Source organism: Sphaerulina musiva (genome assembly GCF_000320565.1).
Source record: "Sphaerulina musiva SO2202 unplaced genomic scaffold SEPMUscaffold_8, whole genome shotgun sequence".
Taxonomy (NCBI): domain Eukaryota; kingdom Fungi; phylum Ascomycota; class Dothideomycetes; order Mycosphaerellales; family Mycosphaerellaceae; genus Sphaerulina; species Sphaerulina musiva.
In genome coordinates, this window is record NW_016017390.1 from 626218 (window position 1) to 643579 (window position 17362).

Consider the following 17362-nt stretch of genomic DNA (forward strand, 5'->3'; position numbering starts at 1 on the left):
GCTCTTGGGTAACACGGGAAGCGGAACTTCATTCGCATCGGACAGCGAGATATCTCGCCACTCTGGGTACTAGTTTCCATTACACCTGGTAGTCTCATAGAGATCGCTCATAGCTATCTTCAAGTAATGGAACCAAGCCACTTCACCAAGCGATAGCTGAGGTACAGAGTTGTGAGTACTGAAGGGTGTTCCGCTTCCCGTGCTGCCTGAGAAACTGGCTGGAACAGAGTACATAATGAGCCATCTTGAAGTTTCGAATCTGCCGGGATAGTATTTGCACTCCCAAGGTATGTCGTAGAAACATGGCGGCTAGATCTGATTCCTCTGATTCGGTGTTGGTACAGTATGCCTGATCTAGCTCTAGCTGCTTCGGCGCTATAAGTCGAGCTGGCCGAGTGAGCGGCCTCACGGTTGGACCATAGTACCAGACGCCGGCCTCTCTCTTACGGTGCATACCACCTAGCCAAGCATGATGCTTTGGATTTCAGCTGGCAGGTCCAGGAGGCTACGTGGTTGATGCAGCTGCACGATCATGGTGAACTTCGTAATAGCCATGGCGCAGGATCTTTTGCAGTAGTCTCGTGTCCCGGAGTGTCTGAGCAGAGTTGTTACCCTTTTCTTCCAATGTTGCAAGCACCAAGCACCGTATCCGCTTCGCGGAGCACGTTGCTCTTGGATGCCGACCAAAAAAAGCGCGTAGGTTCAAGGTTCAAGATTCAAGATTCCATTCAAGCCTTGCCACCATTCGGATTCCGCCACATATCATCCGGCAAATCCATACCCACTCTCCGAGCCGTCAACCTCACACGTTCCTCCTCAGACATATTCATGCCAGGGTTATAGCGTTCCACCAGAGTCGTGTACATGCGTTGAGCAGCCAAATACTGCACATACTGCTCAGCCTCCTCGACGCGCTTCTCGACCGGCTTCTGCGCTTGATGTTGCAATGATGGTGAGTCGGTCTGGGAGTGGTTGGCGAAGTCGGCTCGGATGTGCTTTTGCAGTGGGGATGGATTGGCGAGGATGGATGGAGTTCGTGCGGGCAGCTCTCGTAGGAGGCGGCGATAGAGCGAGCGGGCTTGGGAGTGCACGGGGGCTGACATGATGAAGAGAGGAGGAATCCGATCTGTCTCGCAAGGTATTTCTTTCCTACCTAGGTATACAGCAGATGGTCTGTCTCTGTCGTATAGAGAAGAGATGCGGAGTGTCGGGCATGCTTCACGTGATTCATGGAACATAGTTCTACCGAGACAGACTGAATAAGATAGCCGACGACTCAGAGACAACGTAGCTGGCTTTTGCCCAAGCTCAAGTAAAGGCTACACGAACTGCTTTGCGGCCGTCGAATTCTAGTCGTCTCCAGATCATGGCTACAAAATACGACAGGTCGGCATCATCAAAGGCGGGAGGGCCAGTCGAGTCGAGAACGCTATACAGCTCTATCTGCTACCTCTGCAGCGAACCATTGACACTGGCGCGCGACTTGCAGACACAATCCTGCAGTACCCATATTCATCTCGAACATAGGCGGAAGTGGACGTTCGGGACGGCAAGTTCTTCGGCTTGTGGGCAATCGTATTTGCACTCTTCATTATCATGGCTGACATTGCGTCGCACTGACAGGCCATGTGGTGCGGCAAAGGGAGGAAGCTATGCTACAACATATTGATGCCCAAAGGCTCAGAAGCCGGATCCTTCTCACAGTGTTGCTCGGTGCCAACGGTAGTGGTAAGTATCCGGCAATGTCACGTACAATAACCAGGACAGAGTGGAATTGACACGCTTAATCGAAGGATGCGATGTGAAGAGGAAGACGAAGGCGAATGCAAAGACCATTTGCACGTCCTGCCTCTCACTCCTTTGTTCCGTCGTCGATATCGGTGGTACCACCGCGCGATCCAATTCGCCGTGCGTAAAATTAGTTCAAGTTTCCAGAGTGAGTTTTGACTATCACTTCTCGGTGGTAAGACCATAGTATGATACAGTGCAATGTGCACATGAAGCTGTATACACGTCTTCTTCATTGCACACTTCTCCAGTTGGGACCGTAAGGCTGCCTACCACTTCGCACCCTTGCCCTTTTTCTTTTTGTTGGCGCCGCCTCCGCCACCACCCTGCTTCTGCTTTCCCTGCACGACCTCTCCTCCCGGCGTCGCAGGTCTGCTACTCTCAGTTTCGCTGGCAACAGCACCCTGCGAGAAGAGCGCCTGTCTGGCCTTCGCTTTCTTCCCCTTGGGCCGATACGTACTTCGATCGCGCAAAGGAAGCCATCTCTCAGGATCAGGTTTCTTGTTGGGGTCGTAGTTTTTGGGTAGACGGGACTTGCGAGCTTTCTTGGCTTTCTTGGGTTTCGTGTCCTCCGCGGGTCGTTTCAATGACTTTGGTACTGAAGATGAGGGAGGTTGAGCTACTCCTGAATTTTCAAGAGCGTCGACGTCAATGTTGGCGATGAGGCGAGATATGGGTGTGAGGGAGTCTAGATCTTGTTGTGAGGCTGTTTCGGGTGAGGCCGCTAAGAGACCCGCTGCGGCGTAGCGATCGTTGGGGTCAGTGCTGCGGAGCTCTTCGAAGATCTGCTTTGCCAGGTTCAAGTTCTCGGGATTATCAGTCTCGAGCGAGGCTTTGCCTGCGGCTTTGTAGAGATTAGTGAAGCCGGGCGGTCGCTCCGTGTCTCCTTGCTTGGCTCTCTGCTGGTAGTGCAATGCGGCTTCTGCCAGCGCGCCTCGAGCGCTGGACTTTCGTCCTTGGCTGAGGTACAGGCTCACTTTCGTCGCCACAAGTCCGGGTGCAAACCGTGCGTCGTTCGCCTTTTCATTGTCTTCGAGCTTCTTAGAAAAGCTCTCTATAAGAGAAATTGCAGCGGCAGGATTGCCAACTGACACATAAAGTTGTGTGAGTGTGAGGAGCAGTCCAAGGTCGCTCGGCCTTGTCTCTAAAACAGGCAGAATGTGCTTTAATGCCTCCTTTCCAGTCTGCCCTTTAGCGTGCGCTGCAGCATTTACGACTGAGAGGGAGTTGTAGAACGCATCTGTGCTTGGAGAAGCGTGTTGCTTCAACGTCTCCGCTGTTGATTTAGCAGTACCGGCATACTTTAATGCCTGCAAGTCCGTCGCATACACATTCCTCCGCAGCACTGACGATTGATATTCAAATGAGTAGTTTGGCTTGAACGATTCGAGATCTTTGGTCACCAGCCGTTGGACCAAGTACGGATTTTGTGTCGTGGTCGTTGCAGTGCTGTTCACGTGAGCAATATGCCGCGTTACAGCATCACTTATCGACTGGGTGTCCAGATTCCGGGCCAGCTCTTCTGCCTCCTTCTCCCTTCCTAACCGAGCCAGAACGTACACTTGCTGCACTCTGATGGGTATCAATTCAGCTTGCCGCTCCTCCTCACTTAAATCCTCCAGGCTCGAGCACAGATCGGCAGCTCTCTTGAGCAGCACTTCGCCCTGTCCCAGCTCTCCTCGCGCAATACTCCCACATGCTGCATTATACGCAGTCTCAAATGCTTCTAGATCTTCCCGCGCAGGCTTCTTCTGCTCGACCAGATCTCCCCTCCCAGACCATTCCAGTTGTGCATTTACTGCCCCACTGTTGATGCGCAGATCTGCTTCAGCATCCTCTCCGACGTCTGAAGATAATTGCCGATATAGTTCCGCTGCTCGTGCGAAGTCCTCTTTGCGATACCGCGCCTGGGCCTCGACATGCGCGTGTCCGCGGGACGGTGTCTTTGCTGCGAGTTCAGCTGCTGCCGCGGGATTGCCTGACTTGTATAGTGCATAGGCATACTCCAGAGTCGCTCTTCCCTTCAGCTGCTCGCCACCTGCGTTCAGTGCTGCGATAGCATCGTCGTAGCGGTCCAATTTCAGCAGAGCCACCACTTTCACATGTTGCGCCTCGATGTCGTTCTTGGACAATTTTAGCGCCGCGTTCGCAGCTCGTAGGACCTCGTCATCGTCCCGAATGTGCGTTTGCTTTAGGAGAGAGGCGAGGGAGGAGAGGGACATTTCGAGGCTGAGGATGTCGCTGTCATTGGTGGATCGAAACGATTCTCGGTTTTAGTTGTAAGTTCTAAGACGACGTGGAAGGGTTCGTCTTGGCATTTGAATTCGAGATATGGCCCCACTCTGCCTCCTTCAACCTCATGTCCCCTCATTTGAACTAACATCGACGCACGAGTGTAGCGGTACAACGTCTCGTCCACCGTACCAGAGTAATAGAAATGTCACAGATAATGTAACCAGAACAACTCATACTTATCAGACAGTCATCAAGTGAACTCCATTGCCATTCGGCCGTTGAAGATAGATTCCAAAAAAAACGCAAATTCGTATAACATAACTCAGAAAGATACTAGGCCCTCCGAGTTGAATATCTCCACAGGCGAGAAGGAGACGCCCCCGGAGCACGTAGCAGTTTGCCGCGCTCGCAAAGCGAGGAGAAATCATCGGTATTATGACTGCCTTCTCAGGATCAAGTACCATTGACAGCGCTGCTGCATGCACAACCTATACTTCTCTCGTATGTTGCTATGTGAGGACAGATGGAACTTTGGGACTGTGGAAAGCTCTGTGTTCATTGGAACATTCGCCATCGGTCTAGAGAAGGCCGTCAGGACGATAGATGTAGTGCGACTACAACTTGGAATGGTACTTGAGATTCATATCTTGCGAGCCTGGGCAGTTGGTAATCGCGCTGAACCACACTTGGTCGTGATATTCTTGATAGAAATGCTATATAGAACCCCTCATCGAATCATCACTCCCGGACTACCCATTCTCCCTGGGCGGCCTCATATCTCCACCGTCATTCCAACTGCTCTCTCGACTATGCCCCCTATCATATCCCAATAAGCCAGCCTCATCCTGCCTCTCATCATCATTATCATCAACATCCTCTCTCAACGCTCCAGCCCCACTGCCAATCTTACTAGCATCGCCAGCATTCAACACATGATACAAATCCTTCTTCGTCAACAACCCTTTCAACGACCCCCGGTCCACAAAAATGATATACCTCAATCCCAACTTCTGAAACATCTCATTAGTAAGCTGCAAGCTCGAATTGCTCCGCAACGTAATAGGCGTCTGATCCATCCAAGGTCTCAAGTCCAGAGTGATGGTCGGGTCGGCGAGTGGCTGGTGCGTGAAGAAACATTCCGTACTGTCGGGGAGATTTCGAGAGGTTTGAGAAGTGGCGGATTCAAGGGCGAAGTGAAGTTCAGCGCGCGAGATGTATCCAAGAAGGATAGCGTCATCTTCTCGAGCATCTGACACGACTGGAAACCCGCGAAATCGGTGTTCCTGTAACAGCTCTTGCAAGGTTTCGATGGTATGACCGGTGGCTGGTATGCAGACCAGATCATCGAATCTTGTCATGATTTGTGCGACAGGGACATCTGGAACGGGCGTGTCATCCTTGTTATCCAAGAAAGGATAGCCTTGAAAGTGAATCCAAGATTCGTAGATCCCCTTCTTCCCAAAAGCATCCGCAACCCACTTCGATAGCATGACCGCGATCATGATGGGCAAGACATAAGTCAGAGCGCCTGTGAGTTCGAACATGATGACTACGATAGAGACTGTCATTCTCGTCGCGCCAGCTAAAGCCGAAGCTGCTCCTACGACCGCGTAAGTCCCAGGCGTGACGCAGGGGATATCGGGTTCGCAGGACGCAAATGCAATGAAGTTGGGATGTTCGCCCTGCCAGACTTCGACTATCAGTCCGATGACGCGGCCATAGAGAGCTCCAACGCCCATTGATGGGAGGAGGATTCCGGCTGGGATCTGAAGTCCAAAAGTCATGGTTGCGAGGAGGAAGCCTATGAGTGCCGAGGTGAGGAGGATGAAGATGTTGCCTGTGTTGGCCACGCCAGACTTGCACAAGCCGAGATAGTCATCCTTGATATCTCTGCACTCAGCAAACAGATGTTCGACCAGTTCGCTTGATTGCGCTCGGAGGAAAGTGATGGGAAAACTGATCAGTGCTGTGACAAGTGCCACAACCACCACTTCCACAACCGGCTTCTTGAGGAACGGATTGGTCTTCGATGCCCTCCAAGCTGCAACTCGCATATTCAGCTTGATGAACAGCGCGCCATAAAGTCCTCCAATGATTCCAATCACAGCAAATGGCAGCAACTCAAAAGCGTGCCATCCACTGTGATAGGTGACCTGATAGAGTACCAACTGTCCAGTGCGAAAGGGATCAAAAGCCTGCAGTGTCACAGCCGCAACCATGGCACAGACAAAACTCGCCCACATGGTCTTGTCAGGGAAGTAATAACTCAGTTGCTCCAGACTGAACAGCACCCCTCCAATGGGTGCGCCAAAAGCCACACTGATTCCACTCGCAGCAGCTGCAGAGAGAGTCTCCCTCTTCCTTGCCTCATTCTGATTGATAGGCGGGAAAAGCTTCATGAACAAATTCGCAACACAACACGCCACGTGCACGAGTGGACCTTCTTTTCCCAACCACATCCCACTGGCAACAGCAAGACACAACCCCAGGCTCTTGACAGCCAACGTCCAAGCCCCCAAAAATTTCCGAATCACAAAGCCGCCCAAAACAGTCTTGATCTCCGGGATCCCACTCTGTTTCGCATAAACCGAATACCGATTCACCAAGAAGCTCGCACCACTCGCAAACACCACGCTGAGTACCACAAAGACCATGTACTCTACCACGTACCCTCCCCCTTTATTCTTCTCCCCCACGCCCACCATCCGCGACCAAGCCCTCCAATCCGGACATTGATCATAACTGTCGATGCCCCAACAGCAAAACACCTTGTTCAGATAAAAAGCGCCTCCATGTTCCACGTTTGAGCACATTCCAGTCTTCATATCACCCAACCAATCACTCACGACATCGATCCCCGCGGCGATGCATCCGACCACAACGCCTGTGCAGACAAGGATGATCCATATGTGGGAAGCATCTGCCAGCAGACGCAATTGACCGATCAGGCCTGGGTTGTGGGCAACGAGACGTGCGAGGCGAGTTCGCTCTTTGTTGTACTCGTAGATCCAGTCGATGGCGGTCAAGTTGTCGTAGATTCCGACGCGGCGGGGCGCGGAGGATTCAAAGGGGTACCAGTCTACTGCATCTTTTCCGTTTGCAGTGGGCGGGGCGTTGTGGTGGTCTGATGGAGAAGATGTGGTGGTCGCGGTGATACTTGTACTGCTACTCCACAACCGACTCGCAAAGGACGACGGGGTGGCAGTGGCTTTGAGTTTTCGTTTGAAGGATATTCCACCATCACCACCACCACCGCCGCTACCACCGCCGCCGCCCTGTCCGTTCAGCTGTTGTTCGATCAATGGGTCGGCAGCGAGGAGGTCGTCGTTTCCAAAGTCCCGGCCATCATCGGAGGTGGTGTCATGATCGGCCGGGGATGTGCGACGACTGGATTCGGCTATCGGGTCGCCATATGGGCTCGACGACGAGCTGGACATGGAGTCGGTATTATGGAGTCGCGAGCGTGCACATGGTGGTCTGATGGTGGTTGTATGCAGGAGGTACGACAGAGCTCTCTACGTATGCATGAAGTCGCCGGGAGGTTGCAGCCAAACAAGCTTCGAGTTGAGCCTCACGGGACCAGGGTCCTGCAAGCTTTCGGCCCCGGTCAATATAGTATGTACTGTACCTCCTATGTCGCTGTACTGTAGACGGACAGACACATGATGACAGAACAAAGGACATGAGAATTTGACAATGAATGCTACTGTGAGACGATGCTCATAAATCATGTATCTACGGGTATGCTAGTGCTCGGAGACATTCCAAGTCAGCCTTTTCCGAAGCGGCTGCTGCTTCGAGACGATCCAATTCGACCAGGAACTCGGCCCCCGTAGCGCGCATTTTCATACGTTCATCGTACTGCTGCTGGCCGACTGCTCCTCGTGAGGGGCCTGCGCCGCCTTTGCAGCGCGTAGTATGGTGCCACAAAACGAGGCAATGGAAAAGGGCGCTCCTTATCCTTGGGTGGTGTGGGGGATTTCTGTCCCACGCAGTACGGGCTATGGGTCGAATTCCCAGTCCGAGGAGCTAGTCATGGCTTGCTGACCCGGCTGATGTTCGAAGACCATGTCTATTATTTTCGTGCCCTTCTTGGAGGGGTATCGTCATCAATGACCGCTTCACCCAATACGCTTGTCGGTGTGTGTATAAAGGTTGATTCTACGTCAAGTCTAGCGCATTCGTATATGGCCTGGGCCTTGGCACGCTGTCGCCGTTCGCAGAGCTCTTGTTATTCGATGAGCTCTTGTGATCGACCAGGTCTCTGCGCTTCGTCAGGTGATCGTAGGAAGAGAATCCTATACATTCTCGAATTCAAGCTCATCATCGTCGTCCGCATCACTAGCAGCAGGAGTATCCTGAGCAGGAGTCTTGTCGCCGTTCGGAAGGGCCATTTTCGCACGTTTGGTTTCGCGCTCATCATCCGTAGCATTACTGCTTTCTTGATTCGCGGGGGTGTTAGCGCCATTCGTACTGGTTCCAGCAAGACCGTTGGCAGCACCATTAGCAGTGTTTGGAGTTCCCGCGATGCCCTCCACATCCTCGAATTCATCCTCCTCGTCGTCATCCTCCTCATCTTCTTCCTTTTGTAATTCGGCTTCCTTCTTCTGAGCGAGTTCGAGCTCTTTCCAATAAGCAGCCATCACATCATCATCACCCTTGACAGCCTTCTTCTCTTCTTCCTCTTCATGTGTGAGCACACCAGTGTGGGCCTCGCGTTCAAGACGTTGCCGCTCTTCCTTGGCACCGACAGCAGTGATATCTCCAGAGATGGTAGACTTGGATATCCACTCGGGCAAAGCGTTCTGTCGGGCTTCCTTTTCTTTCCGTGCCCTTGCATCGGCAGCGGCACTTTCACGCTTGACGTCCTCATCATCCTTGAGCTCGACAGCGATCTTCTCGGGTTTGACTTCAAGACCCTTTGTACTCTGGAGGTTGCGATTGGGCACGTCAACAATCTCCGTCCTCGTGCCAGGATGTGAGTCGGCCTTCTCGATGGGCTTCTGCTTGCTCAAGGCCGTCTCAAAGTCGTTCTCCGGCACAGCAGCAGCATCGATCTTCTGCATCAACTCGACCAGCTTCGCAAACTGCTGATTCATCCGTTTCATGCTCTCGTTCTCGTTTGCGCGCTCCTCCTCGTCCACAGGCTCCAGCGCCGCACCGCACTTGGCGCAGAGAAAGTCGCCCGTAGCCATGTCAAGACTGTCCATGGCCTCTAACTCAGTGTAAGCTCTCCCGCATCCCCTGGTAAGACATTTCAAATCCTTCTTCTCTGTCGTCGATGCACCTTGTGACTCGATGTGCTTGCTGAGCTTGTACATGCGAAATTTGATGCTGTCGATGGCTCTGTGGTAGTTGATATAATACCAGTCTCGATGGGTCAAACGCTCTTTGCCCTGCTGTGGAGCGCCGCCATAATAGCCACCCGTGCCATCAGTCCTGCGTTCGGCACGAGACTGCACGCTGATGAGTCCATCTTCCCTCAGTCTTCCGCAGGTCTTACGCAGCGGCTTGACTTGGGTGCCGAGGACGTGAGCCAAGTCCGAGTCTTGCAGGGTCGAATGTAGCATCAGCGCATCGATAATGAGTATGTGCTCTGTGGTGTAGAAGGCGCGCGACACGGTGCGGATCAGCTCTGTTGCAAGGTCGGCCATCCTGTGCCCTCTTTCTCTCTTCCGCTGATTCCCTTAAAGTCTGCGGTGTGTGTGATGGTTGGCGTGGGGTTCTGTAGTCGGCGCGGAAGGCGGAGAGAAACGAGCGGCGTGGAATGAGAAGGGCGAGGGCGAGGACGAAGGTAAGTGCCCAGCAACGGCGCAGTCAAGCGGTGCTGATGAAGGAGGAGCGGGAAGAGAGGGAGGAAGATCACAGAGTCAGGAAGACATCTAGACATCCATCTTATCTCTGGATAGATCCGTCCCCGCGCGTGGCTGCCTGGGATCAGAAAGCTTAATTCATTTTCACATGGCTGCACCTCACTCCACCTTCTACAGTACTTCACAATCCCTTCTGTTTCTGTCTTCTGCCTCCATTCATGACCATTCCCGGACGACCATGGAGCACTCTACCGCCATTCTCGAAGATGCTGGCAAGAAGATTGACAATGCTGCCGCTGAGCAAAAGCCCAAACGTGAAGACCAGTCGGATCATGCATCCTCGTCCAGGACCAACGGCAAGAAGTTTGACAACAGGCGCGACGACCGCAAGCGTAAGGGCAATTGGAACGACAACAGCGTACGCCAAGGAGGAAGAGGCGGCAAGTTCAATGACAATAAGCGACATAAGAAGAGCGATCTGGGACGAGGAGACTACTTGTATGTGACATTCGACGAACATGAGAGAGCCTTGAACTGACGTCTAACACAAGTGCTTCCAACCCAGACAAGCGTCAAAAGAACTTGGAAGCTCAGGAGAAGCGATCACGAGACGGCGTCAAAGGTCAAGGCATTGAGTTCTCCAAGGAAGAGATTGAGGCAGAGAAAGCAGAAGGGCGAAAACCAAAAAGAAAAGTTGCTGTATTGATTGGCTACTCCGGAACAGGGTACAAGGGTATGCAGATATCCGCAAAGGAGAAGACCATCGAGGGCGACCTCTTTCAGGCTTTCATCAGAGCGGGTGCCATCAGCAAGGCGAATGCAGAAGACCCGAAAAAGAGCAGCCTGGTGCGATGTGCTCGCACAGACAAAGGGGTCCATGCTGCAGGAAACATGATCAGTCTGAAGCTGATTGTGGAGGATACAGACATTGTGGAGAAGATCAATGCTGAGCTGAGCCCCCAGATCCGAGTGTGGGGTATTGAGAGGACGATTGGAAGCTTCTCGTGCTACCAGGCCTGCGACAGCCGATGGTACGAGTATCTGATGCCTTCGTATGCTTTCCTGCCTCCGCATCCAAGCAGCTGGTTGGCTAAACATCTTGAAGCTGATGCCGATGAGGTCGGAGATCGGGAAGGGTATGAGTCGCGACAAGAAGAAGTCAAGGGCTTCTGGCAGAGAGTGGACGAGGAAGATATCAAAGCGGTACTAGAGACCATTGATGATGACATCAGATGGGATGTGGTCAAGGCTCTGCAAGGGGAAGATGAAGCCAATGTCAAGACCGACGCCGGCGCCGATGCTGGGCAAGAGGTCAAGGTTGGAAGCACCATCACTGCTGCGACTGGAGCATCGAATGAAAGCACAGAAGAAGCCGTCCTTGTATTGAACGATCCAACCATCAAGCCAGAAGCCACAAACGACGATGCACTAGATGCAACTGCGAAATCAGAACCTCCCCTTCCCACAGACATGCAACCAGAAGGAACCACAGCAGAAGAAGCAGAGGTCATAGCCGCTGCTAATTCTGCCGCAACAATCAAAGCCGACCCTACGCGACCAGCAGACCCCGCACCTGATGTCCCTGTACCAACAGAACCTATGGACCCCGAAATGGAACGCGTCCTTCGCATACGAGCCGCGACCAAACTCCTCCGTGAGACGTACATGAATGCCAAACGGAAATATCGCATTCCACAGAAGCGCATCGAGCGTATTCAGAACGCCTTGAACAAATATATTGGAACCAAAAACTACCACAATTTTACCATTCAAAAGACCTTCAAGGACCCCAGTGTCAAGAGGCACATAAAATCCTTCAAAGCCAACCCTAAACCTATCCTCATTGGCGATGGACCGGATGAAGAAAAGACGGAATGGTTGAGTCTCAAAGTGCACGGCCAAAGCTTCATGATGCATCAAATCCGGAAAATGGTCGGTATGATTACACTTCTCGTGCGGGCGGGAGCAGACTTGAAAACAATGGATGCGTCCTTTACCGAAACACGATTCAGTATTCCCAAAGTGCCTGGTCTAGGCCTCTTGCTCGAGCGACCTGTCTTCGACTCGTATAACAATCTGCAAGCGAGTAAACATGGTCGGGAGAAGCTCGATTTCAGCAAGTTTGAAACGGAATTGGAGGCTTTTAAGGAGCGCGAGATCTATCAACGCATTTTTCGGGAGGAGGAGGAGAAGAATGAGTTTTCGAGATTCTTCAATCACGTGGACAATTTCAAGGAACCGCACTTCTTGTTCGTGACGAGCAAGGGAGTGGATGCGATCAAGGGCATCGAGAGGAAAGGCATCAAGGAGGAAGAAGTGGAAAGTGAGACCGAAATGGGCGGCGCAGAAAATTAGCGCTCCATATATCATTGATACCTAGGTACGATGAAATCGTGCACGAACCATCATTTTTTTCTCGTCCACTATACCGATCTGCAATATTGTACATCGAGAAGCCATCCTCGTTCGCCAACTGTACGGCTATGGTAAGGTCCGTCTGATGACTAGTGAAAAAAGGTACTGTACCTACCTACCTACCGCTCTGCTCTACTTCGTCTGCCCTACTCTGCCTTGCCTTGCCTCGTTCCCCTACAGCCATCGAATCGAATCTTCCAAGCCTTCACTTCCCCTATACTTCTCTTATATATATCAACCCCTATCCTCCAAAAAAAGCATCGCAGCACAAGAAAGAAAAAGGAACAATAGAGCCGGAGTTAGAATTTAGTCAAAGAACTTCCTTAGAGACAGACAGCGACCTCCTCCTCCTCCGCTCTCTCCTCCTCCTCCTCCGCTCTCTCCTAAAAGGTACCGAGCAAAAATAATCCTAGAGGTAGTAGCTAGAGCTACAGTAGCGTGATACCTCCACTATTTCAAGAGACAAATCAACCCTATCGTAGGTAATCTTCTTGTCTCGAAAAGTATCGCAGCGAAGCAATAGAAAGAATGGATAGAAAGAATAAATAGCCGTCGAGTGAGTGGTTGATGAGTACATACAGTTGGAGCTCTTGTGGAGACAAATTAAATCAATAAGCGTACCAAATGTGTAAAGTCCCGCAGCTATCCGAACAAATGATGTGAATTGTATTGTGTATATTATCACTGCAAAAGGGGGGATTCAAAGGCATAGATTAGGAAGAAGAAGAAGAAGAAAAAGAAAAAGAAAAAGGAACCAAAAAGTACAAAAAAACAGACAAAACATTAATATTATCGAGACTTTTGTCTACCCAGGCAAGTTGAAACTCTCCCCCCTCCCCCTCCTCCGCTTCTGTATCTCTTCTATCCATGCCCGCCCCAAAATCTGTCTATACTCTAGAAAAGAAAAAATCTTTCCATCCAATCAAAAAAAGTCCACCAAAAAGGTATGTAACCCTCCTGATATAAATATACAACTGTCCCTCGTAGGTGAAGGGGGTGGAGATAGATATGCTTTGAACTTTTTCTTCTTCTTCTCCTCCCACACCCACATATATCTTTCCCTCGGTTTTGTATATATATATCAATGAAGAGGGACAGCAGCAGCCAGATATTTCTCCCCCGCGCCACCACGCTTTGCTTGATGCGTTATGCTCTCCCTCAAGCAGCAGCACGAGAAGTCGCCTTCGCCTGCAAGTCCCGGTAGGCCTCGAGGGCCATCATGGTCGTCACAGTCATGTACTGCGGGATAGCGGCGTTTGGGGTACTTCCCGGTGGCAGAGCAGTATTGGAAACCGTAAGCTGGACCATTGTCATAGCAGAGCTGAAGGTCAGAATCTTCGGCTCGGAAGAGGTAGAAGAGGAAGAGGTAGACGAAGTGGTGGTGTTAGGAGCGCTGGGTTGGACATAGACGGTCTTCATGACAGTGGGACGGGGAGCGGGAGTTTCAGTCATGGTGACCCTGTGGGGCTCGGTGTAAGGAGGTGGAGCGTATGGGGTGGGGGTTGCAGCGTCGGATTCAGTGCTGGAGGCGTTGGGGATACCGCCGGTGCCGGGCGTGTCTTCGTCGAAGTCGTGGGCGACTTCTAGGTCTTCGACCTTCATGCACTTAAGCCAGATGGAGCGGCCGAAGAGTTTGTCTTGGGACTGGCATTGCCCTTCTGATTGCGAGATATCATCCATTCTGTACAAGACAGGTTAGCATCCGTGACGGAGAACTGGAGACGGAGAGAGAAGAGGTGGTGGTGGGAATGATGCACTTACGCCTGTTCCTTGCCGGTGCAATCCTCCTCGGAGTAAGCGTACAGGCGACACTCCTCCTTCTCGCCAAGCTTTCCCTTCAAATTGTACGAGATCTCAGCCTCGAGGCTGAGGAAACCAGGCTCATTACCTTTGAAGGTAACGCAGTCGTCAGCTTCGATCTCCTTGAGTTTGCTAATTTTGGAACCCTTTTCGCAGTTTGGTGTGCCGTAACGTTGGACCTTCACATGGTGATGGCTGTGAAGACCACGATTCTGGTGTTGATGTTCGGCGAGTGGACCGGCCAGAGCGAAGCCGAAGATGCTCAGAAGGCTCAGCAAGATTAGCTTCATTATGTGAACGGGTACGGTAAATGTTAGATGGAAAGCGAGGGAGAAAGTAAGGTAGATGGTGAGGTCGATGGTGAGGTCGATGGGGAGGTCAATGTGAGATCAATAGTGCTGGAACGAGCAGCGGAAGAGACAAAGAACAAACATGAGATGGCATGAGCAAAGGCGCTACTTATGTGTTTCTTGTGTCGATGACCGAGCAGCACAGGCCGGATAGAAACCTCTTTCGTTGGCCATACCTCCAACTTCTTTCGAGGCATCATTTCGTAATGGTTAGGTGATTGTGGTCAGCATTTGATCAATTGTGTAGTTCATCATTGGCCACGCCAACCAGGAAACATTGGCACGACCAGAGAACATACACTACCTTACCCGGCGAGCAGAGAATTGCAGAAACAACCTACTGTTGATGCAACCGGAACACGCGGAAATTGGTCACCGCTCTCGAAATCTGTTGCATTGCATGCTCATTCAGCTACATCGATGACAACATGTTCACCACGATTGCTGCAAATGGCCGTTTTTGCGCTATCGGTTCGAGTTGAAAGAGTGGCTCGGAGGAGAGCGCAAGCTCTGTCAAGTGAATTGCGGGTCCAATGCCAGCGCGGACAGCCGTCATTGGCATGTCTTCCATGTGGTAAAATGGTAACGCGCAACAAGACCATGCCTTCTTGAGCCAAGGCACACTCTGACCATGCATTCCGATACCTTCCAGGCCTCATAGCGGCATCCGCGCTCATGCGATCCTACGCGTCGTTGACTCGTTCTCGTTCATTTCAGAAACCGGGTGCCGAGGAAATGGAATACGGTGGGTCTGCGCAGCATTGGGGCTCTTTTCTCATCGCTTCGGATACCAAGGATCAGGACTTGATGGCCTCACGATATTCGGCGATGCGATAGTGATATTGCCCCATGTTTGTAGCGGAGGCGAGCTCTGTGAGGGCCACTGTTGTGAGTTCGTGTTCTGTGCGGAGGGAGGTTGCCACTGTGCTGTCGAAGTCGAGCTTTGCGGCCAGCTAGACTGCGTTGCATTGCCGTTTTCCCATGTGCCCTGCGGGGTCTGTTGTCCAGTACGAGAGGTTTGTGCACTCTGCTGACCAATGTTCTGCGCAGACTGTGTAGTAGGTTGCGCAGAGTTGGGGGTCGACTGCGCAAGCGCAGAAGAAGTATTCTGCTGAGTCGGAGACTGCTGGGAATCTGCGCTCATTATTGCTCTCCAACCCGCGGGTGCTTCATATTTACAGTCCAATCTGCCAGTTTTAGAGCAAGGTCCGCAATGAGGCCGTCCTTCGTCGCAGCGCCTCTTGGCTAATCTGCAGTTAGTACAGGCCAGCACAGATCTATGCCTGGATTGTGCAACAAAATGGGTCGCGCTGGGTGGGCTCATCGCTGACCGCTGGGACTGTTGTGGCCAGCGGAGAGGGGGCTTGTTCGTCGGGACCATCTTCATCGTCGTGAACAAGCCTTGCGACGCCGATTGTTTTCGTGCAGGCGTGCTGCTGCTCACACGAAATTGCTGGAAGTTCTTCGGGTGCGGAGGGTTCTTCAATGCAGCTGACGTACCAGAGGGTGGTGTCAAGGCTGTTACTACCATATTCCTGCCCTTGGGCTGATATGGAAGCGGATAAGGAAGTCCATCCGCTGACTGACGCAGGGCTGGGGGCGGAGTCTGCCATGAGGGTAGTTCATATGCAACAGCCGCCGCACCAGGCGTGGACTTTCCGCCGTTCTCATTCGTTGGAGGTGGCGCTTTTGCTGTCTCGCTCTGTCTGAGCAAGTCTGCCAGCGATAGTGGTTGTTCCGAGAGTCGCCCTGGTGGTGCAGTCTCGTCCCGCTTCCGCTTCAGCGGTCTACCTATGTTCGAGGTCGAGGGGCCTGATTGTGCTGGGGGCGGTTTGACCAGCGCTAGAGCCGAGCTCGCAGTCTCCGCCTGAAGCATTGCTGATAAACCACCGGTGTCCTCTTCCTGTGGAGCGATGGGCGTCGCAGCACTCGGCAATCTAATCCATGAGCTTGAAGTTCGCTTGGCCGCTGCTGCTGCTCGGGCCGCCGGTTTTCTCGCGGCGACAGTTTCATGGATCGCGTTGTGCCGGTAAAACACATCACAGCTCTGTCTCGAGGAGCTGAACTTGATGCTGACGCTGCCTTTGCAGTCATATGTCGGCTTTCGCGGTCCTCGCTCGGCGCCGCCGGGGTCCTTGAGATGCTTGAGGATTCGCGTGTAACCATTCGCATGCCGGTCCTTGTTCTGCATGCTGTCCTGACAGATGAAGGAGAAGCGCGCGCCTTCCTCGTCCTTTGCCGTCCAGGCATTGTTGAAGCTGTATCGGAATCCATCGAGGGCTTCGATCGCCGAGATGATCCCTCTCGAAGCCGCCCGTTGCACAACCTGCTTTTGTCTGGCATCTGTCACATTGATGATGGCGCTACATGGCGCGCGAGGATGTTTCTGCCCGGGATCGTGTTCCATCTCATACAGCCCGTTCTTGAACTCGAACGGCAGGTCGTGGTCGCCGCCCTCGGAATAAGGTCCGATCCCCGGCCGCACCAGCGGAATGACGGCGGTCAAGCCCAGCGACATCTCGAGGGTGGTGCACACCGGCATGACACTCTCCGCGGCGGCGTCGAATTCCTGGCGCAGCGCGGCGATCAGCGCTTCTAACGAGTCGTAGGGTCCCGCGCGCGCTGCGTGTCGTGGTCCTACGAACTGGACATGGCCCCCGCCGCCATAGTCGGTCGCGTCGCCAGCACGACTCCCGTACGAGACGCGAGACATGGCGCCCTCGGCCTCTGTCTGTATAGGTGTATGGTATGTATGCGCGCCGCGTGTATGGATGTTGTGTGGGTGCCCGGTCGTTCGGCGCGTGCTGTTGATTACTGCGAATAAGGTGCGGATTAGAAGGGTTTGAGAGGTCCCCTCCCGGGCCTCCCCTGATCTGGCGATCGGACTCGGGTTCGCATGCGGCTCGTCGGAAGACGGCTGCTTCCTTCCCCGCAATCTGCCCGGATGGTGCTGCCTGAATG

At 52.7% G+C, this 17362-nt stretch overlaps 9 protein-coding genes across 9 annotated transcripts; 1 reads left to right on the forward strand and 8 right to left on the reverse strand.

Moving 5' to 3' along the window:
- Nucleotides 1–62: 62 nt before the first annotated feature.
- Nucleotides 63–1082, reverse strand: SEPMUDRAFT_89693 (uncharacterized protein). The gene has a single exon (XM_016910507.1). It carries the CDS (start codon nt 452–454, stop codon nt 143–145), a length of 312 nt encoding a protein of 103 aa, XP_016758644.1. The 5' UTR covers nt 455–1082; the 3' UTR covers nt 63–142.
- SEPMUDRAFT_165199 (uncharacterized protein) lies at nt 63–1103 on the reverse strand (the record flags this gene model as incomplete). Its single annotated transcript, XM_016908157.1, has 1 exon — nt 63–1103. The coding sequence occupies one exon, from the start codon at nt 1101–1103 to the stop codon at nt 729–731; it is 375 nt and encodes a 124-aa protein (XP_016758645.1). The 3' UTR covers nt 63–728.
- Nucleotides 1104–1568: 465 nt separating this feature from the next.
- Nucleotides 1569–4013, reverse strand: SEPMUDRAFT_150606 (uncharacterized protein; the record flags this gene model as incomplete). The annotated part of the gene is made up of 1 exon (XM_016906285.1): nt 1569–4013. The coding sequence occupies one exon, from the start codon at nt 4008–4010 to the stop codon at nt 2058–2060; it is 1953 nt and encodes a 650-aa protein (XP_016758646.1). The 3' UTR covers nt 1569–2057.
- Nucleotides 4014–4715: 702 nt separating this feature from the next.
- SEPMUDRAFT_150607 (chloride channel protein 3) lies at nt 4716–7492 on the reverse strand. The gene has a single exon (XM_016906286.1). The coding sequence runs from the start codon at nt 7458–7460 to the stop codon at nt 4773–4775; it is 2688 nt and encodes an 895-aa protein (XP_016758647.1). The 5' UTR covers nt 7461–7492; the 3' UTR covers nt 4716–4772.
- Nucleotides 7493–7731: 239 nt separating this feature from the next.
- On the reverse strand, nt 7732–9767 carry SEPMUDRAFT_150608 (uncharacterized protein). Its single transcript, XM_016906287.1, has one exon. The coding sequence runs from the start codon at nt 9675–9677 to the stop codon at nt 8322–8324; it is 1356 nt and encodes a 451-aa protein (XP_016758648.1). The 5' UTR covers nt 9678–9767; the 3' UTR covers nt 7732–8321.
- Nucleotides 7759–8093, reverse strand: SEPMUDRAFT_119071 (uncharacterized protein; the record flags this gene model as incomplete). The annotated part of the gene is made up of 2 exons (XM_016901477.1): nt 7759–7925; nt 8072–8093. The coding sequence occupies 2 exons, from the start codon at nt 8091–8093 to the stop codon at nt 7759–7761; spliced, it is 189 nt and encodes a 62-aa protein (XP_016758649.1).
- Nucleotides 9768–10067: 300 nt separating the features above from the next.
- SEPMUDRAFT_89704 (pseudouridine synthase) lies at nt 10068–12239 on the forward strand. Its single transcript, XM_016910508.1, has 2 exons — nt 10068–10334; nt 10388–12239. The coding sequence occupies exons 1-2, from the start codon at nt 10075–10077 to the stop codon at nt 12189–12191; spliced, it is 2064 nt and encodes a 687-aa protein (XP_016758650.1). The 5' UTR covers nt 10068–10074; the 3' UTR covers nt 12192–12239.
- Nucleotides 12240–13409: 1170 nt separating this feature from the next.
- On the reverse strand, nt 13410–14341 carry SEPMUDRAFT_109828 (uncharacterized protein; the record flags this gene model as incomplete). Its single annotated transcript, XM_016900809.1, has 2 exons — nt 13410–13932; nt 14013–14341. The coding sequence occupies 2 exons, from the start codon at nt 14339–14341 to the stop codon at nt 13410–13412; spliced, it is 852 nt and encodes a 283-aa protein (XP_016758651.1).
- Nucleotides 14342–14791: 450 nt separating this feature from the next.
- Nucleotides 14792–17114, reverse strand: SEPMUDRAFT_69736 (uncharacterized protein; the record flags this gene model as incomplete). Its single annotated transcript, XM_016909872.1, has 2 exons — nt 14792–15328; nt 15413–17114. The coding sequence occupies 2 exons, from the start codon at nt 17112–17114 to the stop codon at nt 15177–15179; spliced, it is 1854 nt and encodes a 617-aa protein (XP_016758652.1). The 3' UTR covers nt 14792–15176.
- Between the last annotated feature and the right edge of the window lie 248 nt (nt 17115–17362).